General features: G+C 35.1%; 1 protein-coding gene across 1 annotated transcript in view; it reads left to right on the forward strand.

Annotated features, from left to right (window-relative positions):
* The window catches only part of MUC19 (mucin 19, oligomeric), a 110,017-nt gene that overhangs the window by 21,545 nt on the left and 60,617 nt on the right, over nucleotides 1-27,855 (forward strand). Inside the window, exons 22-40 of the mRNA XM_047066343.1 lie at nucleotides 194-343; nucleotides 3,482-3,576; nucleotides 4,202-4,328; nucleotides 6,102-6,348; nucleotides 8,051-8,103; nucleotides 8,201-8,301; nucleotides 8,542-8,693; nucleotides 9,411-9,549; nucleotides 10,586-10,690; nucleotides 10,785-10,979; nucleotides 11,976-12,215; nucleotides 12,286-12,442; nucleotides 13,377-13,502; nucleotides 14,824-14,965; nucleotides 15,594-15,625; nucleotides 16,175-16,204; nucleotides 17,450-17,491; nucleotides 18,030-18,062; nucleotides 18,458-18,499. Coding sequence (XP_046922299.1) covers nucleotides 194-343; nucleotides 3,482-3,576; nucleotides 4,202-4,328; nucleotides 6,102-6,348; nucleotides 8,051-8,103; nucleotides 8,201-8,301; nucleotides 8,542-8,693; nucleotides 9,411-9,549; nucleotides 10,586-10,690; nucleotides 10,785-10,979; nucleotides 11,976-12,215; nucleotides 12,286-12,442; nucleotides 13,377-13,502; nucleotides 14,824-14,965; nucleotides 15,594-15,625; nucleotides 16,175-16,204; nucleotides 17,450-17,491; nucleotides 18,030-18,062; nucleotides 18,458-18,499 — 2,208 coding nt within the window. The remainder of the gene's footprint in view (nucleotides 1-193; nucleotides 344-3,481; nucleotides 3,577-4,201; nucleotides 4,329-6,101; nucleotides 6,349-8,050; nucleotides 8,104-8,200; nucleotides 8,302-8,541; nucleotides 8,694-9,410; nucleotides 9,550-10,585; nucleotides 10,691-10,784; nucleotides 10,980-11,975; nucleotides 12,216-12,285; nucleotides 12,443-13,376; nucleotides 13,503-14,823; nucleotides 14,966-15,593; nucleotides 15,626-16,174; nucleotides 16,205-17,449; nucleotides 17,492-18,029; nucleotides 18,063-18,457; nucleotides 18,500-27,855) is intronic.

Raw genomic sequence — 27,855 nt, forward strand, 5'->3', positions numbered from 1 at the left:
TTTATACATAGGGAAAATTAATCTGAAGTGTCATGAATTTTGCTTGTATGTGTAAAGACTAACCAAGACATACATGCTCAGGTAGCTTCTATGTGTTTTGATTTGAGTGAAGAACTGAATATGAGGTGAGACTATGAATCCAAAAAGGTGAGTAGGTGAGGAAATGTTAAAATTTGTTCTGTGCTCTATACAGGACTCTGTGGTTCCTACAACAACAGAGCAGAGGATGATTTCATGTCAAGTCAGAATATATTGGAGAAAACGTCTCAGGCATTTGCTGATTCTTGGGAAATGATGCCCTGTCCTAAAGGAAACCCCACTTCGTGCATCAGTATAGAAAAAGGTATTGGTAATTGAACATTAAACTCTGTGATTAAATATTTGGTACTAGGAATTGTATACTTATTCTGTTAATAATATGAGACTCTCAGATAATCCTGCTTTTAGCTAGTGCTTGTTTTACTGTACCTGTTTTACAGGGAACAGTGGAGAAACAGTCTGGCTGGCTGAGAGCGCAACTAGAAAACACATCTTTCATTGGGGAGGGGGATCAACATATTTGTCTTTTTCTATACGCATTCTTTTCCTTCTTTGACAGTTTTCTTCATAGCTATAGAATAGTAGAGTTAGAGGAAATTTTACAGATCATTTCATTTATTATTCTTACCCTTTATTTTAGGCATGGAAATAATCATTGGTTGAAATAATGAGACTCCCCCAAATTGCTCAGCTACTTAACAATAGAGCTGTAGCTAGATCCACATCTCCTAACTACTGCTATCATGTCTGTTAATTATACCAACCCCCAAATACAGATCTTACGAGGAAAACTTTACACTTGTAGGATTCAGCTCATGTTTTAGCTTACCGAAGATTTCCATAAATATTGGTTCCATTTATTCCCACAAACACTCATGAAGAGCACGGATGTAGTTATTATCTCCATTAAGGTTGATGTTGATAATAGACTCCAGATAGAGTGTACTTAATAAGGGTTAAAGATGAATCTGTCACCCAAGTATTTTTATTTATTTAATTAAAATATTTTTATTGAAGTACAGGTGACACCCAATGTTACGTTGATTTCAGGTGTACAGCATTGTGATTCTACGAGTCTATACAATATGTCATGCTTACCACAAGTGTAGCTAATGTCTGTCACCATACCATGTCATTACAACACAACGGATTACATCCCCTACACTGTACCTTTTATCCCTGGGACTTATGCATTCCATAACTACAAGTCTGTATCTCCCATTCCCCTTCACCCATTTTGCCCATCCCCCAATCTCCTTCCCCTCTGGCAAACATCAGTTTGTCCTCTGTATTTATCGGTCTGTTTCTGATAATCCAAGTATTTTGAATCAAAGACTTCCTCTGATTGTTCCCATACTTAGTGTTGTTGATTTTAACAAATACTTTATGTTACTTCTTTCGTAAATAATGGAATTCAATGGAAAGTAAGTTAAAATATATTGTTTATATGTTAATCAGTTGTCTCTAAATTAATCTCCATATTTGAAGCAAATGTCTGATCAGCTTTTGACAGTATTTAAAAATTACAAAGCAATTTCTTTTGAAAGTTTCATCTACTTGTTCTGACTAATGAAAGGGGTTGATAGAAGCATTAACATCCACATGGTAATATGCATTTGAAGGTTCAATTTTCATGTTATTTTGTTTTGCAGGTGTTGCAATGAAAATAATTAAAATGAGAATAAATGAAAACAAATGTATATCTCATAAGAACCCAAGCCAATTTTTGTTAAGGAGACTATATTAACACTTTTGAGAGCTATATAAATTAACTATTTCTATTTTCAATCTTTTATATTTAACTTAAAATAAAATACAGAAAATGAAACTATGCTGTAATAAGCTGTTAGTAATATTAACATAAAAATGGTAATACCTGGTTACAAGTTTGTCAAATTTTAGGAATAATTGGCCTCAATGTCCTTTTATTTTTATTTATTTTTTAAATGTTTATTTATTTATTTATGAGAGAGAGCGAGAGCACAAGCAGGGGAGGAGCAGAGAGAGACAGAGGGACACAGAATCCAAAGCAGGCTCCAGACTCAAACTCACAAATCATGAGATCAAAGTCAGATGCTTAACTGACTGAGCCACCCAGGCACACCTAGAAACAATTGGCCTCAATGTCCTCTTAATAGATTTAGTCAGCTTCTTTATTGCATCCTGGTGACAGTAACTTTTAAAAGCCAATTGAAAGATGGTTAAAAAAATTAGCAATCCTTCTTCTAGTCACTGACATCATCTTTAAGTATTTGCAAATCATTGAGCAAAGCATTTGTTACTCAGATGTTATTTTTGTGAACTTCATTTTCTGTTAATTTAATACAAGAAGTGATTTACGAAGCAACCAAATATCAATTCAGCCCGTAAAAAATAAAATGTGTGTTTGAATTGTTGATACTGCTTGTCCTAAAACTGACATGATTATTGTGGCAACGGGGCGAGGTGGTGCTGGTGTGATGATTTCATTTACCCACTTGCTATGTACCTGAATAAATAATCTGGTTCCCTTAGTCCCATTTTTTTTTGGTAGAAATTGCATTTTGCAAACAGGTTAACTGATTTAGTACAAATATATGAAGCTAATAAAGATTTTTCCACTTATTCCAGTTATGGAATAAGTAAGTCATTGGGTTGAAAGGAACAGCATAGGGAATATAGTCAGTGGTATTGGTATTGGAATAGCATCGTATGGTGACAGATGGTAACCACACTTGTGAATGCAGCATAATGTATAGAGTTGTCTAATCCCTATGTTGTACACCTAAAACTAGTGTAATATTGTGTGTTTGTACTTCAATTTAAAAAAAGAAAGATTTTGCCTCTTAGTTTAAGGTGTTTCTGGTTATATCATGCTATTTCTGTATATATTGATAATAAGTTAGATATGTTCTAGCAAAAACATTTTACTGTTGGGGCGCCTGGGTGGCGCAGTCGGTTAAGCGTCCGACTTCAGCCAGGTCACGATCTCGCGGTCCGGGAGTTCGAGCCCCGCGTCAGGCTCTGGGCTGATGGCTCAGAGCCTGGAGCCTGTTTCCGATTCTGTGTCTCCCTCTCTCTCTGCCCCTCGCCCGTTCATGCTCTGTCTCTCTCTGTCCCAAAAATAAATAAACGTTGAAAAAAAAAAAAACAAAAAACATTTTACTGTTTAACTTTTTAAAGTTTATTTATTTTGTGGTGGCCGGGGGTTGGGGGTGCAGCGAGGGGCGGAGAGCAAGGAGAGAGAGAATCCCAAGCAGGCTCCATGCTCTGCTCAGAGCCTGATATGGGGCTCTATCTCATGATCCTGAGATCATGACCTGAAGCAGAATCAAGAGTTAAGCCCTTAACCAACTGAGCCACCCAGGTGCCCCACAAAAACACTTTAAAAACACAATCACATTTTCAATTAAAAATTATGACATTACTGATACTAATTTTGAGTGCATTAAATTTCTTCCAGAAAGATATGCTGAAAAGCACTGTGGAATTCTTCTTGATTCAAGTGGGCCTTTTGCTTCCTGCCATCCAATTGTGAATCCTAAACTATATCATGAGGTATGTGAGGGTCTAAGATTAACAGCTCTTTTTGCAAACTATTCTGATAATATCAATAGAAGCCTGTAGACATTAAAATTTTTCAAATAACAGGCACTGTCAGTACATTAAGACATAGCTTTAAACTTAACATTATTCAGTTGTTAGATATACTGATTTAAAAAAACAGTACTGGCAAATAAGTTGGAATGAGAAAAATCTTTTTTTTAATGTTTATTTATTTTTTTGAGAGAGAGAGAGACAGAGCGTGAGCTGGGGAATGCAGAGAGATAGGGAAACAGGCCCTGAGTTGTCAGCACAGAGAACGACGTGGGGCTCGAACCCACGAACAATGAGCTCATGAACTGAGCTGAAGTTGGACACTTAACCTACTGAGCCACCCAAGCACCCCTGGAATGAGAAAAATCTTGAATAAGTTCCTCTTTCTGAGTTTTCTAAGTTTGTGGAAAACTTAGTTAATAATTTATTTACTACTTTGTATATTTCAAAAGGAAGTATTTCCCAAAGTTCAAGACAGATTATTTTCAAGGAAGAGGAGTGGTTATAAACTGAATTAAGATACCCAGTTTACCTGTTCTTGTGAACATTTTCATAAAGTAATATGCATTTATTTCTTACCTTAAAGGAATGCAAAAAATACACTTGCACTTGTGACAACAGTGAAGATTGTTTGTGCACGATTTTAGGCAACTATGTAAAAGCGTGTGCTGAGAAAGAAACATACATAGTGGAATGGAGAACTGGATTATGTGGTAAGCAGGACAGGGGGTTTAGATGACTCCCTTCTCACTTTTACTATAGTGTGTGTGTGTGTGTGTGTGTGTGTGTGTGTGTGTGTCTGTGTGTGTGTGTAGTTTAGAAACATGTATTTACAAACTTGTACTTGGTTCTTTCAAAGATGATTTCCTGTTTTTTTTTTAAATATGTTTGAGTTATCCATGCAGTTTTACTTCTTGAGTCTTTGATCTTGATTTAAATAAGAACAGAATATATACATATTTATATATTAACATGGGTTTCTGTTCAGTTATTATATGCTGAAATTTAATATTCCAACTCCTACTACATTTTGAAGTGTTAAATATTAGTGACATTTTTAAGAAAATAAAAATAACTAAATTAGGAGTTCAACTATCATATTTATTGAATCTTGCATTTTTTTAACATATTTATTGTAGTATTTGAATATGACTTCAGAAAAATACATGGCTTACCCAAAAAAAGAAAACTTTATAGAAATACATGTCTTGTAGATCACAATACCTCATAGCTCATTTCCCATCAAAGTTCACCTCCAAAATTTCTCTCAAATACATTCACATCTCTCCATCTCTATGGCCACCAACCTACTTCAAAAAAAAAAAAAAAACCTCTTTTTTTTTTCTCTCCTGGGTTATTTCAATTGCTTCCTTTATTTTTTTTTATTTATTTTTTTAATTTTTTTTTTCAACGTTTATTTATTTTTGGGACAGAGAGAGACAGAGCATGAACGGGGGAGGGGCAGAGAGAGAGGGAGACACAGAATCGGAAACAGGCTCCAGGCTCTGAGCCATCAGCCCGGAGCCCGACGCGGGGCTCGAACTCCCGGACCGCGAGATCGTGACCTGGCTGAAGTCGGACGCTTAACCGACTGCGCCACCCAGGCGCCCCTGCTTCCTTTAATATCCACTTTTTCTACAAAGAAGTCAGGATAATCTTTAAAGTAAAACCAACTAAAACTAACCTGATCGGAGCGCCTGGGTGGCTCAGTCGGTTAAGCGACCAACTTCGGCTCAGGTCATGATCTCACGGTTCATGAGTTTGAGCCCGCGTTGGGCTGTGTGCTGACAGCTCAGAGCCGGGAGCCTGCTTCAGATTCTGTGTCTCCCTCTCTCTGCACCTCCCCTGCTCATGCTCTGTCTCTCTCTGTCTCTTAAAAAATAAATAAATGTTAAAAAAAAAAACTAACCTGATCATTTGATATTTCAGTCTAAAATGAGTCAATGGCTTCTCATTGCTCTAAGGCTAAAGAGCAAACTAAGAGGGCCCTGCAAGTTCTAATTACTGATTTTGTGTCTGGGCTTATACCTTCTATTCTCCTTGCTCTTTGACAGAATTTCCCTGTCTTCTGATGTAGGCTGTTCCCCAGGCATAGAATTACCTTTCTCTAGGAAGCTTTCATGCTCTACATGGACTGCAAGTTCCCAGTTGTACATACTTAGAGCTTCCCATCTTGCTTCTTTATAGCACGTGCCACAATTGTCCTTTCCCCAGAAATATAAGTCACATGATAACTGTGTATTTCCTATCTTGTTTATGGGTTTTATCCCCAGCGGAATATGTAAACATATAGTAGGGACTCAATATTGACTGCAAATAAAAAAAGAATGAAAAATACCAGTGAACAGCAAGTAACTTTTTCTTGACTATTCATAACCTCAATTGTGAATAATTCACTATAATATCTATAAACATCAAGATGAAATAGAATTGCTACTTTTCCTGGATGCATACATATTTAATATTTTTTATTCCTATACCAACAGATCACTCTTGCCCAAGTGGCCTGGTTTTCAAGTACAATGTAAAAGCCTGCAATAGTTCTTGTCGATCATTGTCAGAGAGAGATAGGAGCTGTGATGTAGAAGATGTTCCAGTTGATGGGTGCACTTGCCCTGATGGAATGTACCATAATAATGAAGAGAATTGTGTTCCAAAATCTCAGTGTGACTGCTACCTAAATGACGAGGTCATACAACCAGGCAAACTCATCCATATTGATGACAATAAATGGTATGGAAATTGCATATATACTTGTTATGACTTTGAAATCAGAGGACTGTCCTTTCCAGAGAAATAGATGTCTCCTAAAGTCTTCTTTAGACCTACCACATTTTAAAATTTGTATTTATTAAAGTTAGTTATTGCTCCCTTTAACCTGATGTGCTCACGGCATCATAATGGCTCTGATTTATTCTACTTTTGTTTGATTTCAAATACCAATATAAAAACATTCTAGCATGCCCTACATACAGAGGATGCAAAAATGATTTTATATTCAAACGATGTTTTCTAGTTGTCTCTCAGCATTCACCATTCAACAAACACTTATTAAATAGATATTTGCCATGTTCCAGGCCTTGTGCTGAGGGCTAGAATTACAAAGATGAAGGAACATTGCCTTTGTCTCACAGAATGAGCAGAGTGCTCGCTTTTGCAAGGTTTGTATACTATAATATGGTAGCAGAAAGAGTCAGTTAGTGCCTGAGCAGATAAGAAGAACTTTTCAGAGGAGACTAGCACTTGAGTTTTACTAGGATTTGAAACTTTTTCCAGACAAAATTGGGGTAGGAAGAGAGATTTCCAATAGCGTAAACAGAACACACTAACATAGGAAATGCTTGAAAGTATTGCGCATGTAGGTTCTTGTTGGGCTGGAAAGGATTGGGCTGGAAAAGTAGACTGTGGCCAGGCTGTACTCAAGAATTTGAACTAAGTTCCTGGGCAGTAGGAGAAGTTGAAGAATTGTGACTTCTCGTAATGGCTAAGGAGATTGTGATTCTGCAGTTTTGGGCAAAGTAATTTATCTGTATCTTTAATTCCATAGGCAGAGGTAGCAATTCTTAACAATGTAACTGTAAAAATGAAGTAGCCATTCCAAGAAATTTTGGATACACCTTCTCTCTTTTCTTTGGTTCCATGAAACTGTCATTTAGAAATGGATGATTTTTCTTGGCCATTTAAAAGGAAAGCATAGGTAAAAACCTCTTTCTATTACAGCACACAAGACATTTGGTTGGGGTTTGATCATGATACTTTTCTCTGTAGATGTTGAGGAATCAGTAGGTAGATTACCTTTTTAGTGAAACCTGGGCTACCGCCTCCAAATTATGGTTCCCTTTATCATTACCCTATTTCAGATCCCCATCACTACCATGATGGTTAAGTTGGCTGCTCTTTGCCCTGTCTCTGTGTCTCATATTTCTTGCACTACCTCTATGACTAACGTGAAGCATTATTCTGATTGTGCCACTTACCTGCTCAGGAGCTTTAATGGTGACAGTTGCCCGAAGAATAGACGTAAGCTTGCACATCATTTAAGACCATCCAAAATCTGGCCCTGCCTTGCTTTTACCACTTCTCCCTATCCTACTTACTGCTTTCTATCCAAACAAGTCATTGGAACATACCTTGTTGTTTCCTGCATCACAACTTTGTATCTTATGAGCAGTTATCTGTTGGATCTAATTCATCCATCAAGATACAGCCATCCTTTTCATGTGTTCTCTGATACCCATAGAATCTTGCTTGTATATTCCTATAATATGCACAAGGCTGCATGTTATAACTGGGTGCGTGTTATTTCTGGGCAGTGTGTCTCATCCATCTACTTGGATAAAACTTGTGAATGAGGGGTAAAAGTTTCTCTAACAGTGTATTAAGAAGTTGTCATTGAAGTTTGATGTTTAAATGTATAATTTTCTTCTATTTCCAGTGTCTGTCGGGATGGAATTCTTCTTTGCCAGACTCCCATTGATTTAACCCTACGTAAGTGTTGAAATCATAATTTAAGCTTAAAATATCTACTTGGGTTAAACCAAGCACATCAAGAGGCCCTTGATTAACAACTTCATTTATCCTGCAGAGAATTGTTCCGGAGGGACTGAATTTGTTGACTGCAGGGACCCGAAGGCACAGAGAAGAGTTGACAGTACCTGTAGCACTCGGAACATACCTAGTTTTGATGTAAGGAACATGGCTTTGCAGTTAAACTTTTTGAAACTTTTCATTGTGTCAGGATAGAAGCCAACCAAAACATCAGTGAAAAAGAATTCGAAGGTCATATTTATTGTGTGTTATTTTGACTTGTCAAATGTTGGCTCTAAATGGATACTTGGTATATATTTATGCATGGTAAATGGATGCTGATAATGTGACATGTTACAGCAGCACCTGATGATGTATATTTTATATTTGTTCCTATAGGAGAACTTGCCTTGCAAACGTGGGTGCTATTGTCCAATTGGCATGGTTCGAAATTCTAAAGGAAACTGTGTCTTTCCTGAAGACTGCCCATGTTCTTTTGGTGGACAGGAGTATGACCAGGGAAGCGTTACCTCGGTTGGCTGCAACAAATGGTGCATAATAAAGAATTACTATAGGGGTACCTGGGTGGCTCAGTTGGTTAAGCGACAACTCTTGGTTTTGGCTCAGGTCATGATCTTGCATTTTGTGGGTTCAAGTTCTGCTTGGGTTCTGTGCTGACAGTGTAGAGTCTGCTTCGAATTCTCTCTTTGTCCCTCTCTCTTTGCCTCTTTCTCTGTCTCTCTTGAAATAAATCAACTTTAAATTAAAACCTTAAAAAATAAAAGACTATTTCATATGTTTTGGATATTAGAAAGTATAGTCTGCTCTTATTTTATAGGAAAGAAGTCATACTTTGAGATATTTGAAGAATAATGATCAAATATAGTTAAAATGCTATTTTTTAAATAGAAACTATAATTTTATTTTTTATTGAAGTATTGTTGACATATAATATTTTATTAGTTTTAGGTGTACAGCCTTGTGATTCAACAATTGTATACATTATGCAGCGCTCACCACAATAAGTGTTGTTACCATCTGTTGCCATACAAAGTTATTACAATATTATTGACTGTATTCCCTAGGCTATATTTTATGAAATAGAACCTTTATTTGGCATTTTCTATGGTTAACATGATATAATGAAGACAACTGCCAAATTTAAGTCAATATAAAACAAGGTTTTGTGCTTCTTTACAAAAACAATGTGAGAATGTGAATCTTGGCATAATATAATTACCTCACTCTATCATTTTTTTTTCTTTTAGTACTTGCATAAAAGGGTCTTGGAGCTGTACACACAATGAATGTCAAACCACCTGCCATATCTATGGGGAAGGTCATGTTAGAACTTTTGATGGAAAAAGTTACAGCTTTGATGGTCTCTGCCAGTATTCATTTCTTGAGGTAATTACTAGTGTGTTTTATCACAATTCTTCTATACTTAATAATTATTATTTATCTGCAGATGCTCTCTGGAGAATTTTATTCTCAAAATGTGAAATTTAAACAAATGGCCCCTTAAGTCTTTCTCAAAGACAGTACAATATAACAGTATCATGCTGACTTGGGAGGCGGTAGGTCTAGATTTCAACCTTGGCTCTACCCTTTCTCTGATGTGTGACTTTGGGCACATTCCTTAATCCCTCTGTGTCTCCGTTTCCTTATCTATAAAATGGGGATGGAAACAGCTCCCTTGAAACCAAATTTGGGCAAATATTGGAGCACATACTAAGTGCTCAATGAATGCTAGATATTTAACAACAGCGCTATCAGCAACGACAGTTACCACTTTATGAGTGCTTCTTTGCCAAAGCAAATTGATTACATTTAATCACTGCAATACTCAAAGGCTGATATTATTATTCCTATGATGCAGATGAAGAAATTGAGGCTTAGCGAGGTTAAGCAACATGAACTAAGTAGAAAATGTCGTATTCAAAACCAGATCTGTGTGATTCCAGAGTTCACACTTGTTACATGCTGCTAAGCTGCTTCCTAAGTAATATCTAATTTCCTGAAATTTGGATTGTTTTATGCTTTAAGTTTATATTGTTTTATGTTATGAAAATTTCATAAAAATCAGTGAGGGGAAATAAACAACTTTATCTAGTTATGTACAGAGCCTAGAAATAAATCAATGATTATAAGCCATGTTATATAATTTAAATACTTATGTAATGTGTTATAGTTCTAAACTTTTATAAAATATTACAAAAGGACCGAGTGAAAGCAAATTAACTAGGTTGGATTCAGCCAGGGAGGGCTACCTCTCCATATATGCAGTTAAATTATTGTCTTCTGGACATTCCATAACACAGCATATGGTAATTTATTGAGTTTAAGGTATCACTGTCTAAGAATTCTTTGTCTGATGCAAATATTGTAATTGAGTTCCACGTCCCTGATATTTATAAAGTATTATGATAATTTACTTTTAAAGGATTATTGTGGTCGTGAAAATGGCACATTCCGTCTCTTAACTGAAAGCGTCCCATGCTGTGAAAATGGGCTTACGTGCTCCAGAAAAATCATAGTTGCTTTTCAGGTATGGTACTGTTTCTCTTTATATATTTTTTCTCTCGTTTTATGAGTGGCCAGATAAAACTGATGTTATCATAAGTCTGTCTTTTAATTTATAGGATCAGAATGTTGTTCTGCATGATGGGAAAGTAACAGCAGCCAAAACTACAGAAAGTAAGGAATGTGAAATCAATGGAAATACATATTCTGTACATACTGTTGGCCTGTACTTGATTCTGAAATTTTTAAATGGAATAACCATAATTTGGGACAAGAATACAAGAGTTTCTGTTATACTGGATCCACACTGGAATGTATGTATATCACTAATAAGTGATTACCGGGGAAACAAAATAATTTCTGTTTCTGAGAAGTAGAGACAATTCATCAGTGGAAAGTGAGAGAGTGGTAGTTTCTTTCATAGAATAAGCCTTCCACAACCGTTCAACCTTATGATGAAATAAGAAATGTAATCAAAGATGATAAGACCTGGTGAAAACTAAATGCAATAAACCTGAAGCGTTCTAGTTTAATCATATTTGGTTACTTGAGATTATTGCATAATACAATTTTAAGGTAGCTGGTGAATATATAGAATTAAATATATTTCTTAGAACAAAAATTCTAAGAGCCTAAGAGTCTATTCACGTATGATTTGAAGCTAGTGAATATAATTATTTTTTAATAATTCTTAATGCATTTATCTTATTTGATACTAGATCATTTTGTGATATAGGATATCTTGGGTTAAACAGTACCAGGATCTTATCCACAGATTTTAATTTCCTTCTAAAATTTGGAATTTAAAATGGATTTATGGTGGGGGCACCTGGCTGACTCGGTCAGCAGAGCATGTCAACTGTTGATTTCAGGGTTGTGAGTTTAAACAACATGTTGGGTATGGAGCCTACTTAAAAAAAAAAAAGGGGGGGCACCTGGGCAAATCAGTGGCTTGAGTGTCTGACTCTTGATTTTGGCTCAGGTCATGATCTCATGGTCATGAGATCGAGCCCCGCATGGACTCTATGCTGAGTTGGAGCCTGCTTAAGAGTGTCTCTCCCTCTCCCTGTGCCCTTCCCCCTGTCACATGCTCTCTCTTCAAAAATAAAATAAAATACAAAATAAGAATAAAATAAAATAAATAAAGTAGATCTATGATACTATAAATGATCATAACATCTTTACGTATCTGTCTCTGTATACCACTATAGTGCATCTCACTTGTTAATTTTCCCTTCTGATCTCATCTCTTCATATATCTATATCCCTACTACAACCTACTTGTTAACTTCCCTTTCGGATCTCTACAGGGCAAAGTATGTGGTCTTTGTGGAAATAACAATGGTGATCTCAAGGATGATTTCACAACACGATATTCATCAGTAGCTGCTGGAGCACTGGAATTTGGAAATAGCTGGAAAACCAGTCAAGAATGTTCAGACACAGTAGCTCAAGCTTTCCCATGTGACTCAAACCCGTACTGTAAGGCCTGGGCTGTGCGGAAATGTGAGATTATCCGGGACAGCACCTTCAGAGACTGCCACAGCAAGGTAGTATGGCTCTGAGAGCAGGGACCTGCACAGGCTTTGCTCCCAGAGACTCATGGGCCGTGTTCTCTAGGTGGACCCCAATGCCTACTATGATGCATGCATTGAAGAAGCCTGTGCATGTGACATGGAGGGGAAGTACCTGGGATTCTGCACAGCTGTGGCTATGTACGCAGAGGCGTGCAGTGCGGTTGGAGTCTGTGTCAGGTGGAGAAAACCAGAGCTCTGCCGTAAGTGAAGTCCATGTGTTGTTCTTATAAAAGGTAATTAGATAGCATTGTTTGGTTAGGTGATCAATCTTCTTTCCATATTTTTTATAAAATACATACTCTTGTGCCTAGAAAGTTTTCAAAACATGTTAATATGTTTATGATGGGAAAAATCCCTATTTTTAAAAGTACATCAAATTCAGTTGGAGTTTCTGAAGTTCTTATAACAGGGGAGAAATTAAATACTGATGGAAAGTATCTCTTATTCATACTTAGATGAACAATGAATTGTTTACCTAACTTGGTGTAGCCATATATCCTTGAACATTTACCTCATCTACTTTGGGTTCAAGTCCTTACACATTATCTTAAAAACGTTTATAGAGCCCTAGTCTTGATACATATATTGATATATATGGAATGTGATAATTTTAGTAGAAATCAGCTCTTTCCCTTCTAATGGAAAGTATTATGAGAGAAAATATGACAGATGAGAAATATTGACATTGAATCCACCTTTTATTCTTTATTATGCAAAGTGTTACATTGAAATCTTTAGTTACCTCATTCAGGAACTGTTATTTACATATTAAAGGAGCCTCCTTTTCCTAGAGATTTATTTTTGCAATTTAGTCTTGAACAGTAAAATTATGAATCTAGACTATGAGCTAAAATACCTTAAAATGGGAAAATCAGTGTTTACTTTTCTACCCCAAACCAACTTTGTGAGGTGTCAAAGGAAAGTGCTGTTTTCATCCTATATGCTCCCCCTCCACTTTTTGTGAGCTATTTTGGCTTATCGGGCAATTTGGATAAAGCCAAAGGAACCTGATAAGATAGAGTGATATACGCTAGGTCTGTTTATTTGTTAATATCATTCAAAAATGCTTTGGAAAGGGAAAGGTGAAAATTGTTACATAATAGATGGAAGTAATTTGATACAATTAAATTACAGCTGTCTACTGTGATTATTACAATGTCCCTGGGGAATGCAGTTGGCACTATGAGCCTTGTGGTACAGTGACTGCAAAAACTTGCAAAGATCAAGTTATTGGCCAGAAATTTTCTGCACTTTTAGAAGGTAAGGTAAACTTTAGTAATATCCATGAAGTAGTGCGAATTATATTGATATTTGAATACTGAAAATGTTATTTCTGCCAATTCAGAATCTTACGTTTTACTATTTATTTATATATTCATTCATTCATTCATTTACTTGATGTTTATTTATTTATTTTTGATGGTGAGGGGAGAGAGAGGGAGACAAAGAATCCCAGCCTGGCTTGGTACTGTTCCTGTAGAGCCTTACACAGGGCTCCATCTCGCAAACCACGAAATCACGACCAGAGCTGAAATCAAGAGTCAGATGCTTAACCGACTGAGCCACCCCGGTCCTCACATTCTGTACTTTAACGAATAGGCATTTATACTTGTTATGGCATTAATATTTCTACATAAGAAACATTTTCTCTAGGGGCCCTTGGGTGGCTCAGTCGGTTGAGTGGCCAACTTTGGCTCAGGTCATGATCTCACGGTTTGTGGGTTGGAGCCCTGCATTGGGCTCTCAGGTGACAGCTCAGAGCCCGGAGCCTGCTTCAGATAATGAGTCTCTCTCTCTCTCTCCCTCTCTCTCTCTCTCTCTGTCCCTCCCTCGCTCATGCTCTCTCTCTGTCTCTCTATCCTCAAAAATAAATAAACATAAAAAATGAAACATTTCCTCTAGACATATATTATCTGTTTAATAAGACAGACAAGCAGTGGGGAGAATGCAGTGCTTCGGTCCCATTGTCAATTTTTATACCTTTCATTAGACAATATAGTTTGTTGAGAACGTAGTTTCAGAATGCAATGTATTATATAGTCCAATTAACTATATCCCACACGTCATCAGCACTTTGTTCTTAGCATTTCATATCTTGGAAAGGAAGAAGTGGCAAGAAAATAAGAAGATGCAGTAACTTCCCAGAGTCACCTCTGTGTTAGATCCCAGTCTCTGGGATCTTTTCAGCTCATTTTATTATGACACCTGGATCTTCATCTATCCTTACAAAAAATAGATATTTAGAATTGGCATTCACTTTTCAAGATATGTATTTATCAAAGTGTTGTATTACATTCAACATCATACCATCATTAAAGTTGCAAATTATTTTAAAATACTTCAGGAAACATTTTAGAAAAATAAATCAGTGAAAATGTATAAGTTCTCAGTTCTTAGGTTGATATTCCATTGCAAGAAGATCTGAATCCTGTACAATTTATATGTTTTTATTAAGAGTATGATGTCATTTTGCTGTTATCTACTTCAGTTCATGTAGGCATTTAAGTAACTTTACAAATATATAATGCAATGTGACAAGTTTCTGTAAACAGAAATGAACCATGGGTCATCTTTCATACAGGATGTTATGCTAAGTGCCCAGATAGCGCTCCTTATCTGGATGAGAACACCATGAAATGCGTCAGTTTATCTGAGTGCAGCTGCTTCTATAATGATATCATACCAGCAGGTGGAGTGATTCAGGATAACTGTGGAAGAACATGGTACATTCTCTATTAACTTTCTAAGAAGCAATTCTGTTCCTTGCATTTTCATTTATAAAAAAAATTAAGTATACATGTATAATTTTTAGCTTTCCTATTTCTAAATGATAAGGCTAGCATTAGGTTCAATTTTTTGTCAGTAATGCTAGTTATTTCATATTTTCAGTAAATCCATATGTCAACAAATGGCTTGTTAAATCTTATAATGAGGAAAACAGGAACAGAAAATGTCACTGGTAATTTTAGGTAAAAAGAAAGTTTTAATTCTATAAATGCAAGATCATGTTTACAGGCTTCAGACAGTGACATGGAAGCAAACAGGAGAAGTCTCTACAAGAGCAGCATGGCCAAGATGTCAGGTTTAAAGCTGAAAATGTAAGAACTAACTGTACAGCTTGACTGCAAAGCATTTTTTTAGGTGTCAAGAACACTGCAGTGAAATGATTAGGAATAATGGTACAGTACACCAAAAAATAAACGTCCTTTGGGGAAATGATTATTTATTGTTCCCTGATTTGGTATTGTTTCGATTCTCATGGTTAGACTATTTTTTGTTTCAAATTCGGGAGGTGTATGCCAGTAGGAGTCAAAATTTCAACCTTATTTTTTTTTTTAATTTAACTTTCAGCTATTGCATCGCAGGAGAGTTGGAGTGCAGTGGTGAGTCTTTGCATTTTATTCTAATTGAATTAGGGAAGACAAGGTACGGGGTTTGGGATCCTTTCAGATCATCAACAGAAAAAGGGGTAGATACTTAAGGCTTAAACTGCTCCTCCCTCAGTGGTTTGGACAATTCCATTGCTGTGTATTTGTTCATGTTGTGTCATTTCAAAACCAATGCTGCCAAGGCATTTCCAACAACTAGCAAGTAGGTAGTCCTCCTGCTGCATGGAAGCCCCTGCCTATCTGTAGGCTCTGGGAATTAAGGCAGTAAGACATCACTCAAAACAGGTTCATGAAGGGATGGAGCTGAAAGGTCAGGATTAGATAAGATAGAATTAAATAATTGAGGGATCACTCATGAGCAACAAATCTTAAAGATGAATCTCAATAAGCTTTAAAAAAATATATGAGCTGTTCCCTGGTTTGTATTAGAAATTGCAGGGAGTAAAATAAACAAGATACAAATAATTCATTGGCAGTTTGAGATTTTAGACTTTTTCACCCTTTTTCATTCTTCTCAATAATAGTAACTTATGTTTATTTCAGAAACTGCTCCTACAAATTCAACATTCACAGGTAAAATCATCATGGTTTTCTTTTTTAAAAAAGTTTTAAAATGTTTATTATTTTTGAGAGAGCGAGAGCGAGAGAGGGAGACACGTAATGCTAAGCAGGCTCCAGGCTCTGAGCTGTCAGCACAGAGCCCGACACAGGGCTCAGACTCGTGAACCATGAATCATGACCTGAGCTGAAATCTGACGCTTAACCACCTGAGCCACCCAGGTGCCCCAAATCATCATGGTTTTCAATGTGTAGCTCTGATTTCTTTTTGTGGATAATCCTTTACAGTTTCACATCAGTCTATGCCAGTGAAAAATATGGTGGTAAATCTGATACAAAAATTTCAAATTAGAATGAACAGTTACTAGAAAATCTGTCAAAATGTTATTTCATTTTACTCTAGTGTATTCAGCTAGGAATATGATTAGAACATATATTAGGTAATGTATGCTTATTAGTTAAATATCATCCAAAGCTTGACATTTTTAGATAATAATTGGAACACGTGGAATGAAAATGAGTTAAATGTGGTCTCCCATGGAGTAAAATTTTAAAATCATGATTACACCGGGAGGTAATTTAAAAATATAGAAATAAAAAGTTACTTTCTTTTTCTTAACTCTTATATCGGCTGTAAGCTCCAAGGACGTTTCAGTCACGTCCACTCAGGAAGAGCGCTGACAGAATGCAGTCTAATTTTAGCTTTGGGACTTGCAACTTACTGGCAATATAAGCATAGTTAGAGTTGCTGCAGTGCACTTAACCGTATTCCTGTTCTGTGTGATGCAGGGGGAATTTTATTTCCTGTAGACTGATATTCAGAGATATCAGTGAAGAGATTGTGAAGTAAATTGGAAGCCTTATATTTTGATACTATATTTAAAGTTGTGTTATTGTCTGTAAAATACTATTTAAATTTTTAGTTATTATTGCTCACTTACTTACAGCTAAGGTATCCCACGTCAGGGTTCTGAAATTTATTTCTTGGTCCTTAAATAGGCCTTATAAAATTCCTGTGAGATTTTGGTTAATGATAAAAACAGAAAAAATTATTTTTTGGGGGGGGACATACAATAAATATATAGAATTATTTGTGTTGATTTTTTTTTTATTTAAATGAGAGATTATTTTGTCACTTAACCTCTGAACACAGGTTTAGAAATTTTCACTTAGTTTATGGTAAGTGATTTTTTAAACTAAATTTCCTGGTAAAATTATCCAAGTAATTTACTTTTCTTCAATAATTTCTTCCCTACACAGTTTCAGCTACAACAGCTACCTCCATATTAAGCACCGAAGCAGGTAAAAAAAAAAAAAAAAAAAAAAGTTTGCCTTTTAGCTTCTAAATCAGCAGCAAAGTGAATTTGCAATGCGGCAATTTGGCCCTTTTTTCAAATTTGTCATTCTCTATTTATTTCCTAAATGCCAGATAGCAGGGTCTACATCCAGTTGTAATATTAGTGAAGAGCATCTTCCCTATTCAGAGATTATGCATCCTAAAGAGAACATTCTCCGTACTAGTTTGGAGAAAGTGAAGAAAATTCTACTACTGAAGAGCATTCTATGTTAAAGTCTTTAAAAATGATTTACAACTTATCCTTTACTAATATCAAAGAATCTCAATGTTAATTGAATGATTTGTAGTAAAGCAATAGCCTAAAGACTACAAAAAGTGTTTTGAAGTGTGTGGACATCTGATTAATACATTTAACTGTTACATTTAATCATTTATTTGCATTAGACATATATGTAAACACATCTCTAAATAAATACTTTTAATTTTGTCTTTTAACACAATTTTAACATACATTTCCAAATATTTGCCTCCTTCTTTGTATAGCAATAACATTGGTGACCAGGAGCTCAGGTGCAGGTAAGCCATAATCTTCACCCACAACTTAATCAAGAGGGCATTTACAAAAAAACAAAACAAAAAACCCAAAAAACAAAACTTCTTTTTGCACTATTATATCTTTCTAATGACATTTTATGGGGACTTTTGTTTTGTTTGTTTTTAAGAATGCTTTAGAGGAAGACCTTGGAAAAAATGTTATGCAAAATGATGTTTTCTTGACATTTTACTTGTGGTCTATGGATTTGAAAGCTTTAATTTTATACTTTAACATCTATCCACCTATATGATTAAATTTCTTTGAAACATTAATTTCAAGTTGACCCATTTTATACATGACCATAGATGTTCTCAGAAGCATAATGTTCCCTCTGTGCAAAACTAATTATTTTCCATTGTTTTCTCTAATTCAACAGCTTCCATTCCAGTGATTACAACATCAAGCAGCGAAACAATAGGTGGGTGAATCAGAAAACTTGTAAAATGACAATGCAGGGTTTTTTTTTACATATATTAAACATTTTTTTTTAATTTTTTTTTCAATGTTTATTTATTTTTGGGACAGAGAGAGACAGAGCATGAACGGGGGAGGGGCAGAGAGAGAGGGAGACACAGAACCGGAAACAGGCTCCAGGCTCTGAGCCATCAGCCCAGAGCCTGACGCGGGGCTCGAACTCACGGACCGCGAGATCGTGACCTGGCTGAAGTCGGACGCTTAACCGACTGCGCCACCCAGGCGCCCCTTAAACATTTTTTTTTAACTTAAAGCCTATTTTAATCAATATACCCACTTGTTTATATTTAGGACTTTTTCTTCCCCACCTGAATACTTTCACTTTCTCCTATTATTTATTACTTTCTCTATTAAAAAAATGGATATATATTTACATGCATGATATGTTTTGAGGTAAAATTGACACATACCATTATATTAGTTGCCGGTGTACCTCATAGCAACTTGGTATTTATATATATTGCAAAATGATCACCATGATAAGTCTAGTTTACATCCTTAAAGTCTCAGACCATGTTTTGCCCTACCTGTATTCCCAAATGCACCTAGTTCCAAGCTGTGTAATAGTTATCATTCATTAAATATTTGTAGAATAAATGAATGACTCTTCTTTTTCCCCGTCCCAAATTTATAATTCAGGTATTTTTTTAGGGCGGTGGGGGGCAACAGAATTTCTGGTGAACGTTAGACTATTGGTTAGCTATTATTGTATTGAAACTCTTACAGTTTATACATTCATTCATTGCAGCTAATCTTCTTTCTATAAAATGCAAATGTACACTGCAAAATCAAGACTACTTTTGGATTATAATTTTATATCATGATATAGAATTACAACTATAATTTTGGGTATTTTGTAATTATCAGCAGTGTCTGATTTATTTGGTAATTAATATATTTCTTATATTCAAAGGGCAAATATACTTCTTAAGTATCAGCCCATCATAGTATGGAATATCATTAAAAATGCCTAAACTAACATGTTTAATTTTTGTCAAACTCTCTCTCATGTTGCATGTTATTAGCAACACTAAGCACTACTGACTTGCTCAGTGTAAGTCTTGGAAAGACTGACAGGTTTTAGAAGTATTTTTCTCTATTCTACAAGTGTAAGTGTATTTCCCAAGACGTAGTAAAAATTCCATACCCAAAGTCCTTCTATGTTGTTTCTTATACTGCAGAAAATTTTTCTCGCCATGTATTATTTCAGTCATTAGCAATGACTAAACTTCTAATTCTCATCCCACTTCTGTTTCCATGAAGATTAATTTCATTTTATATAGCTCTCTTTTAGTTAAAATCATTTGTTCAGCTATTAAAACTTTTGAATATTGTGACCATTTAAAGAAATAGAACTACTCTTGACTATGGATTTGATGCATTGTACAGTTGTGCATGCGTCATAAGCAATTTTGATAACTATTTCAATGTAAAGATGTTATCTGCATCCTATATCACAGTAGGTACTCAGAAATATGAAAACTGGGTTGATTTTTGTTTAGTTTATACATGTATTTCCTTTCATTGTTTTTATATCCCCAAGAATTCAGTTTTGAACATAATATTATGGAAATTTCATTTTGTCGACACTTTGTATTATAGCAAGCAAATTTTTATATAAAACAGCAGGTCATGAATAGATTATTGAAGTAGTTTTTGTGAGCAACGGATGAAATTGTAGATGTAAAATGTTTAATTAACCTTAAAACACTACAAAAATTTCATTAATTATGTTCACCATAGTATTTAAAAAATCATAAAGCTAATGTATAGTTGAATTATAGGAGAGATTACCTGGCTGATTTTTCCCCCCAGAATTCATGAGGTATTAATTATTATTTATGCTTAGCCTTCCCAAATCCTAGTGTTTTATTTCATTTCATTGAATTTCTAGCAGGTATTTCATGTTCCAGAAGTATAATATTAATAATTTACTAAAATGCCACTTTAGTACTATTTTGTAAGATATAGCTAATAACAACTTTTAAAAAACTATTTATTTATTTTTTAATTTACATCCATGTTAGTTAGCATATAGTGCAGCAATGATTTCAGGAGTAGATTCCTTAGTGCCCCTTATTCATTTAGTCCATCCCCCCTCCCACAACCCCTCTAGCAACCCTCTGTTTGTTCTCCATATTTAAGAGTCTCTTATGTTTTGTCCCCCTCTCTGTTTTTATATCATTTTTGCTTCCCTTCCCTTATGTTCATATGTTTTGTATCTTATAGTCCTCATATGAGTGAAGTCATATGATATTTGTCTTTCTTTGACTAATTTTGCTTAGCAAAATACCCTCTAGTTCCATCCATGTAGCTGCAAATGGCAAGATTTCATTATTTTTGATTGCTGAGTAATACTCCATTGTATGTATATACCACATCTTCTTTATTCATTCATCCATCGATGGATATTTGGGCTCTTTCCATACTTTGGCTATTGTTGATAGTGCTGCTATAAACGTTGGGGTGCATGTGCCCATTCGAAAGAGCACACCTGTATTCCTTGGGTAAATACCTAGGAGTGCAATTGCTGGGTCATAGAGTAGATCTATTTTTAATATTTGAGGAACCTGCATACTGTTTTCCAGAGTGGCTGCACCAGTTTGCATTCCCACCAGCAGTGCAAAAGAAATCCTCTTTCTCCAATATCTTTTGCCAATATCTGTTGTTGCTTAGCCATTCTGACAGGTGTGAGGTAATATCTCCTTGTGGTTTTGATTTTATTTCCCTGATGATGAGTGATGTTGAGCATTTTTTCATGTGTCGGTTGGCCATCTGGATGTCTTCTTTGGAGAAGTGTCTATTCATGTCTTTTGTCCATTTCTTCACTGGATTATTTGTTTTTTGGGTGTTGAGTTGGATAAGTTCTTTATAGATTTTGGATACTAACCCTTTATCTGATATGTCATTTTCAAATATCTTCTCCCACTCTATTGGTTGCCTTTTAGTTTTGATGATTATTTCCTTTGGTAATAACAACTTTAAAGGAGGGTTTACTGTATTCTAGTGATTAGATACACTTATTCATTCATTATCTCATTAAATCTCAACAATTGCCTGAGTATGTAATATTCTGTGGACCCCTCTGTCTTCATCATTTTGCAGGGAATGAGATACAAAGAGCTTAAATAATTTTTCCAGAGTTATAAAGATCAGAAGAAAAGGAATTTTCTGGTGTGATACAGAGAGAAACTAGCATTGTTTTTCTTTTCCTTATTATCCATGAAATACAGAAATTATTATCAGAAATTATCATTTCAAAGACATAAATCATTAAGGTCGCCCCAACATTATTCTAAAATCAGGAGACAAAAACAATTTTTTATGTTAAAACTGTCCAAATTGTGCCACAAATTGTATGTGTTTTAAATAAATTTAGTCAAATAATCCCAATACACAGAAAACATTGCTTATCAAGTTATCAAATTATTGAGACATTTTCAGCATTCGTTAATAATGTATGTATAGCTTATCTTGTTGCTGGAATAAATCTGCAAATGCTTTTTTCCCAGATGAACTGAGGCAGACAAAATTTTGATTATTAATTAAATCTCAATTTTAAATGAATGGTAGTGGTAAAACTTGATTTAAATTTTAGCTTCTCATTCACTGTCCCATATCTTTTCTGAGACTATGCCTATATCATTTATATCAAGAGGAATTTAGAAGTTACTCAAGTAATAACTTATTTAGTTTCCCCAAAAAAGCTGTGACTGGTAGGCTTGGCTCATACCTCTCATTCATCTTGGTGGATTCGATTAACTGGACAATCATAAATTGTCTACCTCAGCATGTACTATAGACTCCTGGACTGGGTACAAAATATTCAGAATAAAATGGAAGTTTCTGAATTTTAACAACCATAAGAGACCACATGTCCATTTACCCCCAACTCAGGAATCATAACAATCTGTATGAAGTGAGGATGTCAATCAGAACAATCTTAGAAAATACTAGTCATATGTTTACTGGGCATTTTATTTTGAAGTTCTAAAAGGAAAACAAAAAAAAGCCAAGCCTGGTGATGTTGTTTTTCATTTTCCATGAAAAGACAAGAATAAGACATTTCATTTTAAGACATACCAACATATGTTTCCTTTTTAAACTTGTTTTTTCTAAATTCATCAAATAAGCATCATAATATAGTAAAAATAAAACCGCTTATAGTGTTTGCCTTTTGAACACTTTTAAAAGAAATACATTCTTTTTGTGGAGTAGTTGCCTTACAAATTGTAGACTTGAAAGCTACATTCCACTTCTTTTACTGACGTCCATGGTTTAAAAGTTGAACAGCATTTGACAAACTGGGATGAATCCATAGCTACATAATCATTTTTTGTTTTTCAGCTTTCTAGGGGTGAACTGCTTGATCAGTGATGAGAAAATGGGTGCTGAAATAAGGGTTTCGTCCTCACCACTGGCAAAGTTTCTTGTTACTTTCTAAATATAGTATACATCAACTAAAATATTTAAATAGCTACTTAAAAGTAAACGTTTAACATTTTCCAGATATTATAGCTAGGAAGACACATCATTTTGAATATGTACTGTCTCTTAATGAACTCTCGGAAGTAGGTAGAGGGATTTCATTCTTAGATATGGGAACCCATTTCACCCAGAATTTTGGTTTATAGTCTCAGTGTTCTAAGTGTAGTTTCATTTTGGATAATATGTTAGTATGTTTGAATTGAACCAATGTGATTCATGGGTTGATTTAATTTAGTCAAAGCTTTTCTACTTTTATTTTCTACTTTGTCTTAAGATTTCAATTTACAGGGGCGCCTGGGTGGCGCAGTCGGTTGGGCGTCCAACTTCAGCCAGGTCACGATCTCGCGGTCCGTGAGTTTGAGCCCCGCGTCAGGCTCTGGGCTGATGGCTCGGAGCCTGGAGCCTGTTTCTGATTCTGTGTCTCCCTCTCTCTCTGCCCCTCCCCCGTTCATGCTGTGTCTCTCTCTGTCCCAAAAATAAATAAACGTTGAAAAAAAAAAAAGATTTCAATTTACAGTTATAAAATTTATAGGTATAAAAACCTATATTTCTTGAACACATAGGTAAGGCTTATTTTTATCTTTTTTAATGTTTATTTATTTTTGAGAGAGAGCGTATGTGCTTGCACACAGGTGGAGGAGGGGCAGAGAGAGAGGGAAATAGAGGTTCCAAAGCAGGTGCCACACTGACAGCTGAGAGTCCAATGTGGGTCTCGAACTCATGACCTGAGATCATGACCTGAGCCAAAGTCGGATGCTTAACCAACTGAGCCACCCAGGTGCCCCACGATTGATTGATTGATTTTTTAAGTGTTTATTTATTTTTGAGAGAGGGAGACAGAGGATCTGAAGCAGGCTCCTCACTGACAGCAGAGCACCCGATGCAGGGCTCGAGCTCACAAACTGCAAGATCGTGACCTGAGTGAGCCAAAGTCAGACACTTAACTGACTGAGCCACCCAGGCGCCCCAAGATTTATTTTATTTTTTTGAATATAATTTATTGTCAAATTGGCTTACATACAACACCCAGTGCTCATCCCAACAAGTGCCCTCCTAAATGTCCATCACCCATTTTCCCTCTCCCCACCCCCCCATCCACCCTCAATTTGTTCTCTGTAATTAAGAATCTCTTGTGGTTTGCCTTCCTCCCTCTGTAACTTTTTTTCCCCCTCCCCTTCCCCCATGGCCTTCTGTTAAGTTTCTCAAGATCCACATATGAGCAAAAACATATGATATCTGTCCCAAGATTTATTTTTTAAAAGAGACTGGGCAGAAGGGCAGCTGTTGGCCATTGTCTTGTTCAGTGGGTGAAGTAATTTTGATCAAGTACTAGATGAAATACTTCCCTGAATCAAGTACTTTTTACTGACCATTATTATTTTTTAATCTATAACTTGAAAAGATTAAACAAATTATTTTAAAGTTTATTTCCATAAATTTAAATGACATTTCTCAAGTGGATGGAAGGCCAGATAAGAGAAGTGACTAGGTCCTCAGGAGAGGGATTGATGATTTATTTGATTTTATATTCAAGCATCTTGTATAGAAGTTATGGTATGATTATACTGTTGCACATTTCTTTGAGTTAAATAGCATAGGAGTGAAGTGTACTTTTAATTAATTTAGAAAAACATTGAAGAAAACTTTAAAATCACAAGGGAAGCAATTTGCAAAGCTTAAGCTTTTCTCCATGCATTACATATCTATTTTTTTTCTATACAGTAAATGCTTTCAAAGGGTTAAAATATCCTGAGAGATGCCTAGCCAACCATTCCAATAAGTATGTTAGTTTTAGAAGAAATATTATGCAATTATGGTTTTTTTTTCCTGTTGAAATTGACAGATCTTGACACAGAGCTAACATTTACCGAGCAGTTTTCTAAGTATTTGACACATATTATCTCATTTGATACAGAAAACTCTGTGAAGTAAGTGCCATTATTTTCCCCAATTTACAAATGAGGAAATGGAAGCACAAGAAGTTTAAGTTATGTGTCCAAGGTTGTCTGCTAATAAGAAGCACAGAGAGGATTAAAATTCAGGACATCTTTTTCTAGATTCCAGTCCTAATGCTGCTGTGTATTTAAGAAAGAGAATAAAATTGAATTTAATATAAATTAGTTATTGAAATAGTTGCATATAATTTCAGATTCCAATTTCAATTTGGTAGTTGTGTTAAAATTTATGATTTATGTAGTAATTTTCTATTAAACTATAAAAAAGCTCATTGACCATATGGGATATTGGTTCATATAATTAAAAAGTGGGTTTTGTGACATAATGATTTGATATCTTAAAATGAATTTTTTTTTACTTTCTCGAATAGTTAAAATCTTAGAGTGTTACAACTAATTTGCATAAGGAGCTTATTCTAAAATAGTATCCATCATAGAAAGAAAATAATTACATTGGGATATTATAGAGAGTCACCTCAGTGTAGTGGGAAGTAGAAGCAGAAAAATAAGAATTTGAATCTCTTCTGTTCTACTTACTAGCTGTATGACCCTAGTTTAAATCTTCAAACACTCTGAACATTAGTTTTCTCATTTATTAAGTGGGAAGGATATAATATCTTTATTACAGGACTTGAGTAAATGTAATGGTGCAGCTTAGAATAATACACAGTAAGACTTAGTAAAATCAACTCTATTATTACTAAGTTTTTTTTTAAGTTTATTTATTTTGAGAGAGAAACAGAGAAAGCAAGTAGGGGATAGGCAAAGAGAGGGAGAGAGAGAATTCCAAGCAGGCTCTGCACTGTTAGCGCAGAGCCTGATGTGGGCCTCTCACTCACAAACCGTGAGCTCCTGACCTGAGCCAAAACCAAGAGTCAGACACTCAACTGACTGAGCCACCCAGGTGACCAGTTACTATTAACATTTTTATAAAGAATAATTTATTGTGTAAATGAACTTAGATTTTAGCAAAGGAGTTTAGTATTTTTTATAATCAGAAAACCAACTAGTTTCTGGATCAAAACCTGGGTTATTTTTTTCAGAAATACCATATTTTAGAAAAACTGCAAGCTTTGAAGTACCAGAATTGTTGTTTATTAGGGAAGTATTATGGATACTCCTTAAGCTTATCTTTCAGAAGTTAATATTAAGCAAAATGGAATCCACTCAGGGAAAATGGCAAAATAATACTTTTATAAAAATTAAAATGATTCTTTAATCAGAAAATCTTAGTAGTAGCTGGAAAATTAATTGCAAGATTTTATTTTAATTATTCAGTCCATTATGTAGTGGAAAATAAACAAGGTAAATTAAATTATTTTTTAATTAAGCTTATGAGGTAAAAATAAATCAACACAATCACTATGAAAATTTTTGGAGTGGATTATTAGTTCATAATGCACAGAGCTATCAATATTTTGGCAGCTCTTATTATGAGCAGTTACCTCTTGGCAACAAAGCAGCTGATACATAGTAATTCACAATATCAAGTCCTTTAAGCATATGTGTTCATTTGTAAGTGAAGGAAAATATTAACTGTAATTGCTGTGGTTATGGATGCCAAAATTAATGAGAACAGTAATGCTTTATCAGTTTTGGTCATTAACCCATGAAGAAAAGTGGATTCTTCTCTATTCATGTTAGTAAAAACTTATCCATATTTTTATCACTATATCAACAATTTTAGACATATCTTCTGAAGTTTATTTGTGGGGGGAAATAACTGCTATATTATATATAGTAGCCCAACTGGTATGTACTCCAATCTGTGACTAGTTTAGATAAATCTTCTGGCCCTGATTTAAGATGGGTCCTGGAGATCCACTTCGGAGCCTGTTGCCATGTTAGCCATACCAATCGCGAGGAAAGGCCTATAAATGTGTTTTCTCCTTCGTACGCTAAAAATATTTGCAGTCTGTGCTCTGCCATCTATGGTGAGCCACTGTGTTCCCCTTGACTCCATTTGATCAGAGAATATTCAAATGTGGAAACCGTGGAGAAGATTTTGATTCTGTTCCATGTGATAATGCTGCTTTTAATTAAATGTTATTGTGCTCAATTTGAAAGAGCTCAAACTGGAATCACTGCAGTTCCCTAAAGGTTACATCTATACTGGGAAATGAAATCTGCAACATATTCTTTTGAAGTATCACGATGTATCCTGCTGCATCATTATAATCTTGATAGTCTCTGTGGGCCATGGAACAATAGTCCTTCTATGTGATCCTTGCATCCAGATCAGCAAGGCATTTTAGTTCAATGTCCAATTAATGTGTTCATCCATGAGAAAAGATAAGATCTGAATTGGTCTGTTGGTGGTCTTCTTGACACTGATTTAAAAATTCTTCTCAACTAAAGCTTGACACTAACTTTGAGAATTCTCACATAAACCTTCTCTCAAACTACTTAACATATTTATAATATCCATTTTTGAAGTAATCAAGAAAGGACATTTTATTATTTACTTGATGTGATATTATATATTTCTAGTCTAACTTATAACATTTCCATTTATATAATGAATGGATAATTAAAAAAAACTACAAGTGGTAGTTCATTATACATAGATATTTTTATACATAGATATTTTATACGTAATATTTTTATATTATATAAAAAGCCACTTGGGTTATAGTCCAGGTACTGGATGACTTGGATTTAGTCCCAGCGTTGTCACTGACTAGCATCTATCTTGTACAAATCACATAGCTTTTCTGAGCCCAATTCTTTATATGCAGAATAAGCATAATATTTTTCCTTCTTTCCTTCTATTATCAAATACTTACCAATCACCTATTAGGTGCTAGGCACTGCTATCATTAGAGATATAAAGATGAGTTAAAATAGATACAATCCC

This window comes from Lynx rufus, unplaced genomic scaffold (assembly GCF_022079265.1).
Source record: "Lynx rufus isolate CCGP_SWC_20201006 ecotype Redwood Valley unplaced genomic scaffold, mLynRuf1.p SCAF_7, whole genome shotgun sequence".
Classification (NCBI taxonomy): Eukaryota; Metazoa; Chordata; class Mammalia; order Carnivora; family Felidae; genus Lynx; species Lynx rufus.